General features: G+C 37.0%; 1 protein-coding gene across 3 annotated transcripts in view; it reads left to right on the top strand.

Annotated features, from left to right (window-relative positions):
- The window catches only part of LOC120541444 (aggrecan core protein-like), a 177,842-nt gene that overhangs the window by 53,048 nt on the left and 110,643 nt on the right, over positions 1 to 14,151 (top strand). For all 3 annotated transcript variants that reach the window (XM_039773072.1, XM_039773071.1, XM_039773070.1), the window contains exon 6: positions 3,543 to 3,836. In XM_039773072.1, coding sequence (XP_039629006.1) covers positions 3,543 to 3,836 — 294 coding nt within the window. The remainder of the gene's footprint in view (positions 1 to 3,542; positions 3,837 to 14,151) is intronic.

The raw sequence follows: 14,151 nt of genomic DNA, 5'->3' as shown, positions 1-14,151 counted from the left end.
TACTTTGCTTGTCCAGATCTCTCTGATTTAACTAAAATGTACTGATCAGGAAAGTACTTTACTTTGGCTTTTAATGAATAATACCACACAGTTTATAATTATTGTGGTACATGAAAATACAATATAGTACTTAAACTTGATGATAATAAAGATAAATCAAAGGTTGAAAATACCTTAAGCATTTTGTTTAGAATTCATTAGCTAAGGAACAGGTTTAAAGGCCAAGATAGTGATTTTAGACACCTGTAACATGTAAGGATCAGTTTCATCTGAAAAGTGAATGGATCGGCCCAATGTTCCATTACAGCTATAATAAGACAAACAGAAGTGTGGGAATTTTAATCCATAAAACAATCCCCACTGTAGCAACAAATATAGTATCTAATCCTAAAGATTGCTACTTCTTGGTGGTAGGAACATATTACATTCTAAAGTAATTCTTGTAAAATTATTGGTTACAGGTATTTGAAAAAAAAATGTCTTCCAATAGGATGGTATCTTGTCCACAAGCATTTTGTTCCTGTCTGGAAACTACTGCTTCTTGGATACACTCTGACTCTCTCCTATCCCGGAATAAGCAAGCAATAAATGAATTAATGACTAGGATAGAAGTCCCCAAGATTCTTACTGTGTCTGACTTTGTCTTCATCTCTTCCACTGTCAACTGGCCATAGTTCAAAACCTTATGTGTACAGTATAAATGCTGTATTTAGTTATGAGTATAATCTTTACTTGCTTTTTCCTGATAATTTGGCACAGCACTCTATGCCTGCATTTATTGAAGAGCACCGCGGAAAAACAAAATTGTATTGTATAGGCTATCTGTACATAACTAGCAAGGTTTGAAAATGGTTTCAGTGTTGTGTTGTGAGTTGAAGAGGTCATGACGTTTAATATATTTTAAGACCTCATTTGTTGCAGTCAGAGTATGCGCATGCTTTTTGCTGTAGAATGTTAAGTACAATATTCCTTTATTGGAATCAAGAGATATCGATAATAACATTAATGGAAATATATTTTATTTTGGAGATCTTTTCATAGGTTTATATAGTTATTATTGTCATATGCAGAGATTTCAGTTAAATTATTACTATGTGCAAATCAATATGCAACATGTCACAACTCTCTGGTGCCATTATTATTGAGTATAACTACTTTATTTAGAAACATCTGTTTTCCTTACCAGAAAAATATCATAATCTAGGAGCAACTAACTATATAACAAACAACAAATTATATGCTAAACATGGTGTTAAAAAAATGATTTTCCTTGTTTTAATGTTATACAGTTTGAAATCACTTTCTTTTACTTTGTGTTTAAACTAATCTGTATTTTTGAGTGCTTCATATAAAAACTGTAATTTGTTTTTAACCTGTATTATAGCGCTTTGAGCCTACATTCAGTGAAGAGCACTACATATAAATAAATTGAATTGGATTCACAAAATGATTTCTGCATCTGACCAGTGGTTGACACTAAAGTTGTGCCTAGGATACACTACACAATTTAAAAAAGTACAAGATATTGTCAGGAATAAACTCATATCTTTAAAACTGAACAATAAACCAATAAATTAAGTTTATTATACACATTTCAGCTTGCTTCCCATTGTTTGACTGTAGGCCATGTGCAGGCCTACAAACTGTGTAATGATGCTAAAATTATGAAGCACTCAGTAACCAGTACACATTTTGAACTCAGATGTGTTTGTACGCATTCAGATTGGAGTGGATATTGTTTAGTCATGTAGGCTTCCAGTTGACACTTGTACACATTCTCTTAATTAATTTATTTCACCAGATTGTATTGCTTTTAGGAGAAAACTACCAGAAATCCTGAAAATATATCTTTTGATGGGTATTTCCACTGCACAACTCATTTAATACACTGTAGTAAAATCACTATATTAAAAAATAGTTGTATGTTATGTATGCTTATATACACCAAAGGGAAAAAAAACAATGCCCTTCACAAGTCTATATGCTTATGTTTCACCTTTGAAATACTATAAGTCACTTCTCCGTGTTTTTTCTCTATTGAGCTGTGAAATTCATAGACATTCCTGGAGATTACTTTGGTAGAAGTAGGTAGCATTTGAATATGAAAGCAGACGGTATAAAGTAAACTATTAATAGATCCTTTCCCTCTTCTGCATTATGTAAGTGTACTTAGTAAATATGCGTTTAGTTTTGTTTGTGCAAGGAAATGAAAGGAACATTTAAAGTATTATTATTTTACTTTATAAGCTGAAGTGATCTGTTTAGATTTCAACATTTTTTATGTCACAATGCATGACATGGCAGTGTAAAGGTTGTCCAAAGAATGACAAAGAGACAATGGAAAGGTTTGGGGCAGCCACCCATATAATATTTCCCGGCGGCAAAATCTATCAAAAAGAACAGACATGTTCACACAACTGAGTCCAAAACAGAACTGACTCGCTGCCTTAAAATGGTTGCCTTTAAATGCAAGTAGAGGAAGTGATGTCATCAGGGCCGGAACCAACAGGGATGCAGCTGCCACACCTGCAAAACCCTCACCTGCTGGTCTGGGGAAACCCCAGTTTTCTCTGGGACCTTGGCTCCAGCAGGTAGGGCAGCTCTCTCTTGCGAGAGAACATAATAAGTCCCTGTCGCTTCCCCCACAGAGAACAGCCTACGTCCGTGTGTCCCATCAACACTCTCCCTGTGTATTTTACGTGGCCCGGAACTAGACAAAGGAAGCGGAGTCTGCACAGGTTCTTTCCGAAATCCGGTACAAACTCTCCTCCCGGAAACCTGGCCCCGGTACTCTCCCACCTGGTCATAATTCAGGTCCAGTCCCGTTTCCTTCTGGGTTTCTTCCATACTGCCGGCTACGCCACTATCACAAGAATGACAAAGAGACATTGGAAAGGTTTGGGGCAGCCACCTGTATAATATTTCTCGGCTGCAAAATCTATCAAAAAGAACAGACATGTTCACACGACTGAGTCCAAAACAGAACTAACTTTCTGCCTTAAAATGCAAGTAGAGGAAATGATGTCATCAGGGCTGGAACCGGCAGTGACGTCATTGGTTGCCCCGAAACTGGGTGGGACTTCCCAAGAATGGTGTGCAAGGAATTGAGAGAGGGAATCAGTGCACTTCACCGCCCCCTGGTCAAGTGTGGAATTACTTTTATTCAAACCCTTTAGTTGTCCCCTAATTGCGCGTGTGTGACAAGGTCAACAATGTGGGCTTATAGCTGTGATGCGCTGGGCTCATAGTCACAGTCTGTGTTAAGTCTGTGTTTTATTTATGTGTATATTTTCTCCGAGTATTCTACTTCCTAACATGTGCATCATAGTATAAATGATCCTCTTTGGGAAAGCTTGGGAGTGCATGTATCACTGCGCAATGCAAAGGACTGGTGTCCATTCCATAGGTGGATTTTACCTTTTATCTGGTGCAAATGGGATTGGTTTCCTCATTACAAACATGTAACTGACAAAATGGCTTATAAGCAAATGGATGTATGGATGATATTTTTATCTCTAAACAGCACACTTTTCTTGTTTCAGGGGAAGTGTTCTACTCCACATCTCCAGACAAGTTCTCATTTGCTGAAGCAGAGGAGCAGTGTAATAAGCTTGGGGCCCAACTAGCAACTACAGGACAGTTGTATTTGGCTTGGCAAAGGGGAATGGATGTCTGTAGTGCGGGCTGGCTCTCTGATCAAAGTGTACGCTATCCGATATCTAAATCCAGACAAAACTGTGGAGGATTTCTTGTGGGAGTCAGAACTGTCTATCGGTTTTTGAATCAGACTGGTTATCCCTCTCCCGAATCTCGCTATGATGCCATCTGCTATCAAGGTATGAATATTCTTGTACAAACAGTTTTATTTGGGACTGTCTTACTGTGCATATTTTATAAAAAAATATATTTATCTCATGTGATCTGCCCATCAAAAAAAAAATCACTAATCTGAGTATATGTCCTCCAGAGATCTTTTCATTGTGTTACTTAATACAACAGCTCTGATAGTTCTGATTCACCGAACTTATCTATTTATTAATTACAAATTTACAACCTACAAAGCATAGTACTGTATAATATTTTTAAAGTCACTTATTTCAATTCTGGGTATATAAATCAGCAGGGCTAACCACTCAATTAATGTTTCACTCCATTTGCAGTCTATTACATGACAAGGTAAAATCCACATAGAAGTCAAATCCACCACCTTAGTGCTGTCTGTCTGCACTCCATATTACCAAAACTACAAGAAAGATCTTATTATTTTATCTGTCTTGTACTTTAAAATAAACTGCATCAGTCCTGGTGTCTATATAAACACAGGGAATTCCAGTTTCTGTATTAAATCTTGTCTGAAGAAGGGCCTGAGTTGCCTCGAAAGCTTGTATATTGTAATCTTTTTAGTTAGCCAATAAAAGGTGTCATTTTGTTTCACGTCTCACTACATAGCAGACAATAAAGAATTGTCAGGTTATATCTAGATACTGTATGTAAAACACAGTAAACAGTATTGTATTTATATATCTTAAAAAGAGTAAACAATATTATATTTATTAATCTAACATATTATGCAATCCAGTTTTCAAGTAGATTTAATAAATAGAAACACTGAGAATTTTACAGATTATTCGGAAATTGGCTGATGTCTCCTAGAAACTAACTCAATTTTTTTAAGGTTGACATGATTGGTAAATGGGTCAAAATTCCCATGACCCTTTGTGTTTAGAAGTAATTCCTGGTTTACATATTAAATGTAATGTTGCTTTTTAATACAAATCGCCTTTAAGTGCATTATTCACTGGGTCATCTTTATCAATGAATTTGAAAATTTTGAAGAACTTGATTAGGTCTTTGACATTCTTTGTTTAGAACTAAAGAGGTTTAAATTCATATTCCTAATGAAGTATGACATGACCTTTAGTCCAGTCATGCACTATTGTGCTCATCTGCGCACAGTTCCATTCTAATAACAGTAGTTCTTTTACTCTTTTCATAATGTAATGAACAGAACTGTTGATGTCACTGCTGGGTCTCACTAGTCTATTGCAGACTCTGAGTATAATGTCTCATGGTTTATATTTAGTAGTTTTTTTTATAGTTCAGGGTTGCAGCAGACTAACAGAATTTCCTTAAGAGGATTTTGCTTATCTAAAGAGTCAATATGTGGTCATATAATCATAAGCTTCTTTGTACATGTTTTCTTACCTGAAATATTGTTTTATGAGTGCTAAGGTTTGTGAAATGCCTCAGTGACTAAACATAGCAGATCATGAATCCATTCTAACACTAATTTGAAAATCGGGTCGGGGAGTAAAAAATTCTAACCGGTAATTTTATGGATTTAGACGCTGACGTTTGAGCTGATTGAATTAGATTTAAATACTTAAGAGAGGCAGAAATTACTATGGAACCTAAAAATGTGTCTAGTGGAGTGATAGGTTCTGGATCAGACTGACTTTGATCACCATTAAAGGCATGCAACAGAGCATTGGCCTTACTTTTATTTTTGCCAGACCAGATACCTATATTATAGTTCTGTTTATCTGTGGATAGTGTTTTGGAGAAAAGTACACAGAGGTGAGTTGGAGAGATAAAGTATATAAACAGTTTTGCAAAAGCATTGCCCCCATGCCAACACTAGATGCATCTATTTCTACTGTCAAAAGAATGACAGAAGAACCACGAAAAGGTTTGGGGCAGCTTACCGTGTACTTGAACCCAGCTGCAAAATTGGTAAATAAATTGTATAGTAGCATACAGACTGGATTTCAAAACAGAACTGACTGGGTGAGGTAAAGATGGTGATTTTAACGTAAAGCAGAGGAAGTGATGTCATTGGGGTTGGGACCGGAACCGGAACTGACGTCCTCGGGACTGGAATTGACATCATCGGGGTCGAGACCGGAAGTGGCATTCTCGGGACTGGACATGACGTCTTCAGGATCGGAATTGACGTCATCAGGGTGTGACCGGAAGTGATGTCGTCAGGGTCAGGTGGAATTTCCCAAAACTGGTCTGCAGTGGAAAAAGAGAAAGGATTAGCACACTCCACCACCCCCTGGTCTGTTGTGGAACTGCCCTCATTTAAGCCATTTAGCGCCTCCCATGCACACATGTGACACCACTGTACACTGGAGTGATGTATCAGGGTGTTTAAGAATAGGATCAGTAGTTAACAGGGTTTTAAGATGCTCAAAAGGTTTTCAGTTTCTGGTGTGCATAAATGTTTTGCATGAAATTTTCAGTAATGGTTGAGGAAACTATTGAAATTATTAATGAACCAATGGTAAGAATTTGCAAAACCCATAAATTATTGAACCTTATTAATTCTTTCAGGTATTTTCTAATTTAATATTACAGTTGCTTTTGATTTGCCCATAGCTAGTATCATTATAATAATTTCATACTCCCAAAACAGAACTTGATTTTTGTTAAATTCACATTTCTCTATTTTTATGAATAATACAAATTAGCTTGCAACCATCTCAATAAGTGTTTTACATGGCTGTACTTTTACATGTGCCAAGAATGTCTCTTAAAATGTTATTAACAAGACTGTAACACTGCCGGTGCACTGGCAGGTCTGTAAGGCATTAGCCTGTGTTTTAAATGTTTTGTGGGGAATACCTTTCATGATTTATCACCCTTCCATATTCTGATAAGATTATATGCACTGGACAGTTGTAGTTTACTGGAAACAGTGGATGTAGCAACTTAGTTGAGCAATGAAGAGATGAGAAGGAATGGTTAGTTATTTTTACTGTTATTCTATTTAATTCATAACCGATAACCGATGCAAGGTCTCAAACAACCATCCTTTTTCTCAACAAATGAAAACACCATTACTATAGGAATAGTGACAGAACAATAAAATCACTTGTGTTTCATTTTCCATAGCTTTGGTTTCATGCTTACTAAAAGCATCTATTTTCTTTTTAGAAAGTGGGGAATTAGGTAGTAAATCAATGGGGCAGTCATATTTTTCATGAGGTGGAAGTTCTGGGGAGAGATCATTGCTGAAAACATTGTTGTCTTCAGATTTTACCTCTGAAGGCAAAAGGATTAATATTGGAGGTGTGCAGAGGTTAACATGTAGGCATGTGTGGTGACAATAAGTACTTCTTTGCTTTATATGTTTATTCTTCTAATCGATGCCAGGATTATGCTTTTGTAATCATAGATAGATAGATAGATAGATAGATAGATAGATAGATAGATAGATAGATAGATAGATAGATAGATAGATAGATAGATAGATAGATAGATAGATAGATAGATAGATAGATAGATAGATAGATAGATAGATAGATAGATAGATAGATAGATAGATAGATAGATAGATAGATAGATAGATAGATAGATAGATAGATACTTTATTAATCCCAAGGGGAAATTCACATATCCAGCAGCAGTATACTGATACAAAAACATTATTAAATTAAAGAGTAATAAAAATGCATGAAAAAACAGACAATAACTTTGAATAATGTTAGCATTTACTCTCCCGGGTGGAACTGAAGAGTTGCATAGTGTGAGGGAAGAACGATCTCCTCAGTCTGTCAGTGGAGCAGGATGGTGACAGCAGTCTGTCGGTGAAGCTGCTCCTCTGCCAGGAGATGACACTGTTCAGTGGATGCTGTGGATTCTCCATGATTAACAGGAGTTTGCTTAGTGCCCGTCGCTCTGCTACAGATGTTAAACTGTCCAGCTTTATTCCTACCATAGAATGCCACGTATGAGCTGAGATATGTATGATTGCATTTCAAGAAGGTGACGACTTCTTGATGAAATAACCTGATTTGTAACTGTAGTGGTGGAGAAGTGAATTGATGACACCATTACAATGCACTTCACAAGACTCAAGCTCAAATTTTATATTTTAAAGAAATAGGTTTTATATTAAGTTTCTAGTGTAGTGTCACACTAGTAAAATCCTTGGTTGCATTACAACAGAAGCTTTCTGTCATTTTTAAGTACAGGCACCATAAGTAGACATGTGCAAAAGGTTTGACTACCTAAACTCACTTTCCCAATACTGAAAGAGTATTTGATCTTTTCATCATGTTCCCTACATAAGCATGATTCACTCCTGTGTAGGATGCTGGTATTTCTTTTGCATACGTTTGTTTCATTAAATACCCCATTTTCTTCCCTGATTGTTTATTTCTTATACTAGGGGCAGTACTGCAAAATACAAGTTGTCGTATAGATCAGATGCAAGTTCAGTCATTTGTTCTTGTAAATCTTCCCCCTGCAATTCCCTTATGACCCTATAAACACGTCTCCTATCAGAGTCACTCATTTAATCCATAATTTTGTACCGCTTCAAAGAGAGACAGAAAGGATTTTAAATGCATAAAGGCAGAAAGAAAGACAAGGTCAATAAATGTGCCAAGTTTGTGCTGGGAAATCAAATAGTATTTATATTAGGTTTTGATTATCACAGCTCAAAATATTCATCTTAAATCAAAGTTTAAAGGTAAAAGCAGACATTTAAAAGACAAATGTTCAAACAAAATAAAAGTTTGCTCACAATAGATAACAAAATCTTAATCTTGGTTGATGTATAAGGAGGTGGGTCAAATTTTATACAGTTGTTTTAAATGGCATCATAAGTGGCACACACTTGAATATCTCATTGTAAGATCTTCATGGAAACACATCAACACAAATGATGACTCCATAACAAAACAATAATGGCGTTCCAGCAAGAAACAAAAATAATGCAACTTTTAAAAGCAAATGTTATATTTGGATTCCTTTGAGTACAAATTGCCCAATTAGATTTTTTTTTATTTACAAAAAGTGAGGTTCAAATGCAACTCCGGTGGTTTAGACTCTTCAAGGAATGAGGCTCCAGAGGGCTTCCCCCTATCCCTTTCATAATATAAGCAACCTTCCAGTGGGTGGCTGCAGCAGAGCTACTGCTGCGGAGAGCAGAAAGGAGCTCTGTCTGCTGTTTCAGAGCAGTGTGAAGTTTTTATGGTGGATGGAGTGCCAATCCTTCCACCAACCCCCAAGTTTTTCCCTGCAAATTGCAGGATCACTTGCTGGGCCAGATGCAGTTTAACGTCATACCCAGGACCAATGAACGGAAGGTGACCTCTCAATTAAATATTTCACACAAGGAATGGAACTCAATTCATAACTTGTATTCCTCATTTATCTGTAAAAAGCATGATGTGATTCATCTTATAAGTATACATTTTGTACATCTTTCAAAATTAAAATCTAAAAAATATCAGGAATCTTAACTGTAAACAATGTTACCAAACACTGCCCTCAATTTGACATATATTTAGTTATTGTCCTAAAATAAGACTGGGACTAAGTATTTGTTTTTTTTGGTCAGAAAATTCTAGATTGAAATTTATCCATTTCATATAATGGTATCATTTAGAATTATACCAGATTGGATTAAACTACGAAACAATAAATCTATCTTGATTTTTTATACTAAATTGCTTGCACATCAACATATCTTGCTTAGCTGGAAGAATACTAACCCGCCCTCTGTAACTTAATGGGAAATCAATGTCTTATACTTTAAAATAATAGAAAAAAAATTCTTTTGTGAACAACTTTCCAAAGCTTCTCTGGAATTTAGCAAGAATTCATGTGATTCTAAAAAGACCAGCTTAACTGCCCTTGGTATAATATTTTTCTTAAAACAGTTCAGCTATTTTTTTTAACATCTTACTGTTTGGATTTATGATTGGATTGTGTTCTACATTTTTTAACTTAAGCATGAGTGAAGTCAAGTTAAGTCATGTAGTTTTATTGTCATACCATATTATTGTACAACAGAATTGCAACATATAAAGTATGAAATAACTTTCAGGACCACACTGCAACATATACATAAACACAACCAGAGAACTATACTATACTATACTATACTAAATAGGTACATGAATAGATAGTAATACATTGAAATAGATTGTAATATATAAATAAATAATAACACCTATAGTAAAAGCAGCAGTAGTAGAAAATGTTCTGCATATAAATAAAGCTCTAGGAGCAGATATGAGGGGAGCGGGGCAGAACAGAGTTCAAAGCCCAGAAAGCCAAGGGGTAGAAGATGTTGCAGAGCCTGGCAGAACTGGTCCAGATGCTACTGTACCTTGTGCTAAATGGAAAGGAGGCAAAGTGTTTGTGGGAAGGGTAGGAGCAGTCCTCCACAATACTGTAGGGTTTGTGGACATAACACTTAGTAAAAATGTCTTTAATAGAGAGTAGATATTTCATGATATATATAATATCTGTTGTAGGATCTTGCTGTCTGAGACACTGCAGATCCCAAATCTGACAGTGATGGTACACTAATAGATCGTGGTCAAAATGGAGTTTATCAATGTAAAGACATGAACGGTTTCCCAGATAATATATGCAGCACAATCTGCAAGGGAGACAACATTTAACAAACTTTGCACAAGTTTTTGGAGAAGTTACCATCTTCTGAAAAAAACAGCATTTTCCAGGTGTTATGTTTCTTGAAATGTCTTTTTTCATTACTGCACCTCACTTTTAGCAGTATTTACACATCTCATCAACTTTAAGTTTAGTCAAAATATGTGAGACCATGCCATTCATGTGTATTAGAAAAAATAAGATCCATGGTAATTTCCAGTGATTATATTTATCATGTGGAACTTTGTACAGTTACAGTTTCTCTTTGACTGTCTCCTGCCCATTAACCAATTTATTTAGTTACCACTGAGGTCAATGAGTTTCAGTTTCAGTAATCTTTGGAATAAAATGATGTCAAAGTGCTTTCAGAACTGTGTTGCAAGTAATGTTCATATTTTGCTGTTGTCTAGTTTAATGTTCAAGGAAGATAAATAAATTGGTTTGGCATGATCTTTTTTTTTTGTAAACGTATGCTGATATTTAGGAAATGATTTTCATAAAAGTAGCTTATTTGTTTATTTATGAACGTAGTTTATATTACATAAAATAGAAGTAAGGGTTATCAGTCTAAAATTACTGAGATCAATTTAATTTTCATTCTTCTACAGTATATTGGAGCCACATTTCAAACTTTTCAATCGACTGCCAATTCATCCACATGGATTCATAGAATATTCTAAATAATGATTAGTAAACTGCATGCTGCATTTGTTTCTTGTATCATTCCATTATGTTCAGAGGGTTTTTTTTTTGTCTTCAGGTCCTTTTGCAACTGGCCCAAAAGTGCTTCATTTTTAATTATTAAACTTCAAATGCTGCTAATTGCTGCCAGGAACATTTAATTACTTTTTTAAAATCTTGGGTAATAATGTAGTAGTTCATTTTATTCATGCATTTCTTAATTTCCCCTTTCTTTTTTCAGTTTTTACCCCTTCATTTATGTTCACATTTTGATTGTTTTTGGAATATATTTAAGCAACATTTTAATCAGGATTTCCCCAAAGTAATTAATTTATCTGCCTCGCAGTAAGGAGACCCGTGTTTGCTTCCTGGGTTCTCCCTGCGTGGAGTTTTCTTGTTCTCCCCGTTTCTGAGTGGGTTTCCTCCGGGTGCTCCGGTTTCCTCCCACAGTCCAAAGACATGCTGGTTAGGTGCATTGGCGATTCTATATTGTCCCTAATGTGTGTGTGTGTGTGTGTGTGCGCGCCCTACAGTGGGCTGGCGCCCTGCCCGGGGTTTGTTTTCTGCCTTGCACCCTGTGTTGGCTGGGATTGGCTCCAGCAGACCCCCGTGACTCTGTGGTTGGGATATAGCGGGTTGGATAATGGATGGATGGAATTAATTTATCATTTATAGTACTAATAATTTTGTTTCCCATTCTTTATTTTCCATTTGCTTCTTCCTCCAAAGAGGACTTCTTTGCACAAATTAAATATTTCAGATGCATTGTATCTTTTTTCTTATTCAGAGACCAAACTGTTTGAACTCTAGGCAGAACCATCATACTGTTGCATTGTTGCCATTTTTGGTGTGGAATTTGCACATTCTTTGTGTAGATCTGCAGTGATTCTCATGGTATCACTTGGCTCTCACCTCCATTTCTTCTCCACTTCATTGCTGTAAGACAGTTCACAGCTCTGTTAGCAAGTGTAAAGTAGTGGTTGGCTGTAAAGCAGAAAACACATGCTGTAAGATGGTAATTCCAGGCACTGCCAATTTTCTCAGGATTCTTGATTATAACTTAATTTGCAAATCTTGTACCAAGGAGTTTACTGGTTAATTCCTAGAACTGTCTGCATTAAAAGAGGCTCTTGTCTATCCAGAGGAGAAACATTTATATTTTCAAGATGACATTTCTATTTTTAACTACATTTTTACTATCTGTTTTTGTGTAGCCATTTTTTGTTGCTTCACATTCTTACTTTTTGTTAATTTTATTCACCTATTCTGTTTAAAATTGAAAACACACACATGAGTACTCACAATTCGCAATATAACAATAATTTGTACAGTTTTAGTCTTTAGTCTTCAGTCTTCTAGCAATCAGCACAACAGTAAATGCTGAGTAAGATAAGCTACTTGAATGATTCACTACTGCAGAGTATGAGTTAAACAAAAACAATGAAGAAGTTGATCATTTTAATTTATGCAATTATAGGTTAACATTAAAATTATAATAAGATTACTACAATGGTTAATTTTTTAATGGCTTCTTTTAAAAAGAACACATGGGCACAGACGAAAGCATATTAAAAGTAAATGTTATCATAATAGCGCTTCTTCACACACAACATATTTATGTAGGGTATGTTACCAAGGCCAGATAGGAAACTTCTTAATGACAACTTGAGTTTTTTTGCTTTTTTTTTTATAGTAAAATTAATAGAGACTGACAAACTAGATTGGGTTGAGTAGCATGTTCTTTTGAAAATTCTTCTTATTTTTAATCATACTTCAATTTCTGCTGTTCGGAGGATCGAACACATCTGCTTCTGTTGCTCAAATATAGTGGTATTACAAATGAAGATGTCTATGCATGTATATTGAGAATGAAACAAATCTAGAAATTAATCATTCATTTGCTATGAACATGCTTTAAATTTCATCCTCTAACCTTCCCCCAAAGGTTTATAAGTCAAAGTGTACAAACCTGAATTTACCCATGATCACCATATGTTTACCAAATATATATTGATCCATCCATCCATCCATCCATCCATCCATCCATCCATCCTCTTCCGCTTATCCGAGAACGGGTCACGAGGGCAGCAGCTTGAGTAGAGATACCCAGACTTCCCTCTCCCTGGCCACTTCTTCTAGCTCTTCCAGGGGAATCCTGAGGCATTCCCAGGCCAGCTGAAAGACATAGTCCCTCCAGCGTGTCCTGGGTCTTCCCAGGGGCCTCCTCCCGGTTAGACATGCCCGGAACACCTCACCAGGGAGGCGTCCAGGAGGCATCCTAATCAGATGCCCGAGCCACCTCATCTGACTCCTCTCGATGCGGAGGAGCAGCGGCTCTACTCTGAGCCCCTCCCGGATGACTGAGGTTCTCACCCTATTTTTAAGGGCAAGCCCAGACACCCTGTGGAGGAAACTCATTTCAGCCACTTGTATTTGTGATCTTGTTCTTTCGGTCACTACCCATAGCTCATGACCATAGGTGAGGGTAGGAGCGTAGATCGACTGGTAAATTGAGAACTTTGCCTTACGGCTCAGCTCCTTTTTCACCACGACAGACCGATTCAGAGCCCGCATCACTGTGGATGCCGCACTGATCCGCCTGTCAATCTCACGCTCCATTCTTCCCTCACTCGTGAACAAGACCCCGAGATACTTGAACTCCTCCACTTGGGGCAGGATCTCTCCCCCAACCCTGAGAGGGCACTCCACCCTTTTTCGGCTGAGGACCATGCTCTCGGATTTGGAGGTGCTGATTCTCATCCCAGCCGCTTCACACTCAGCTGCGAACCGATCCAGAGAGAGCTGCAGATCACGGCCTGATGAAGCAAACAGGACAACATCATCTTCAAAAAGCAGTGACCCAATCCTGAGTCCACCAAACTGGACCCCCTCAACGCCCTGGCTGCGCCTAGAAATTCTGTCCATAAAAGTTATGAACAGAATCGGTGACAAAGGGCAGCCCTGGCGGAGCCCAACTGTCACTGGAAATGGGTTTGACTTACTGCCAGCAATGCGGACCAAGCTCTGACACCGGTTTGTACAGGGGCCGAACAGCCC

The sequence above is a fragment of the Polypterus senegalus genome, chromosome 12 (assembly GCF_016835505.1).
Source record: "Polypterus senegalus isolate Bchr_013 chromosome 12, ASM1683550v1, whole genome shotgun sequence".
In the NCBI taxonomy this organism is placed as follows: Eukaryota; Metazoa; Chordata; class Cladistia; order Polypteriformes; family Polypteridae; genus Polypterus; species Polypterus senegalus.
The sequence above is the reverse complement of the archived record's forward strand: the minus strand, read 5'-3'. Positions and strand labels throughout refer to the sequence as shown.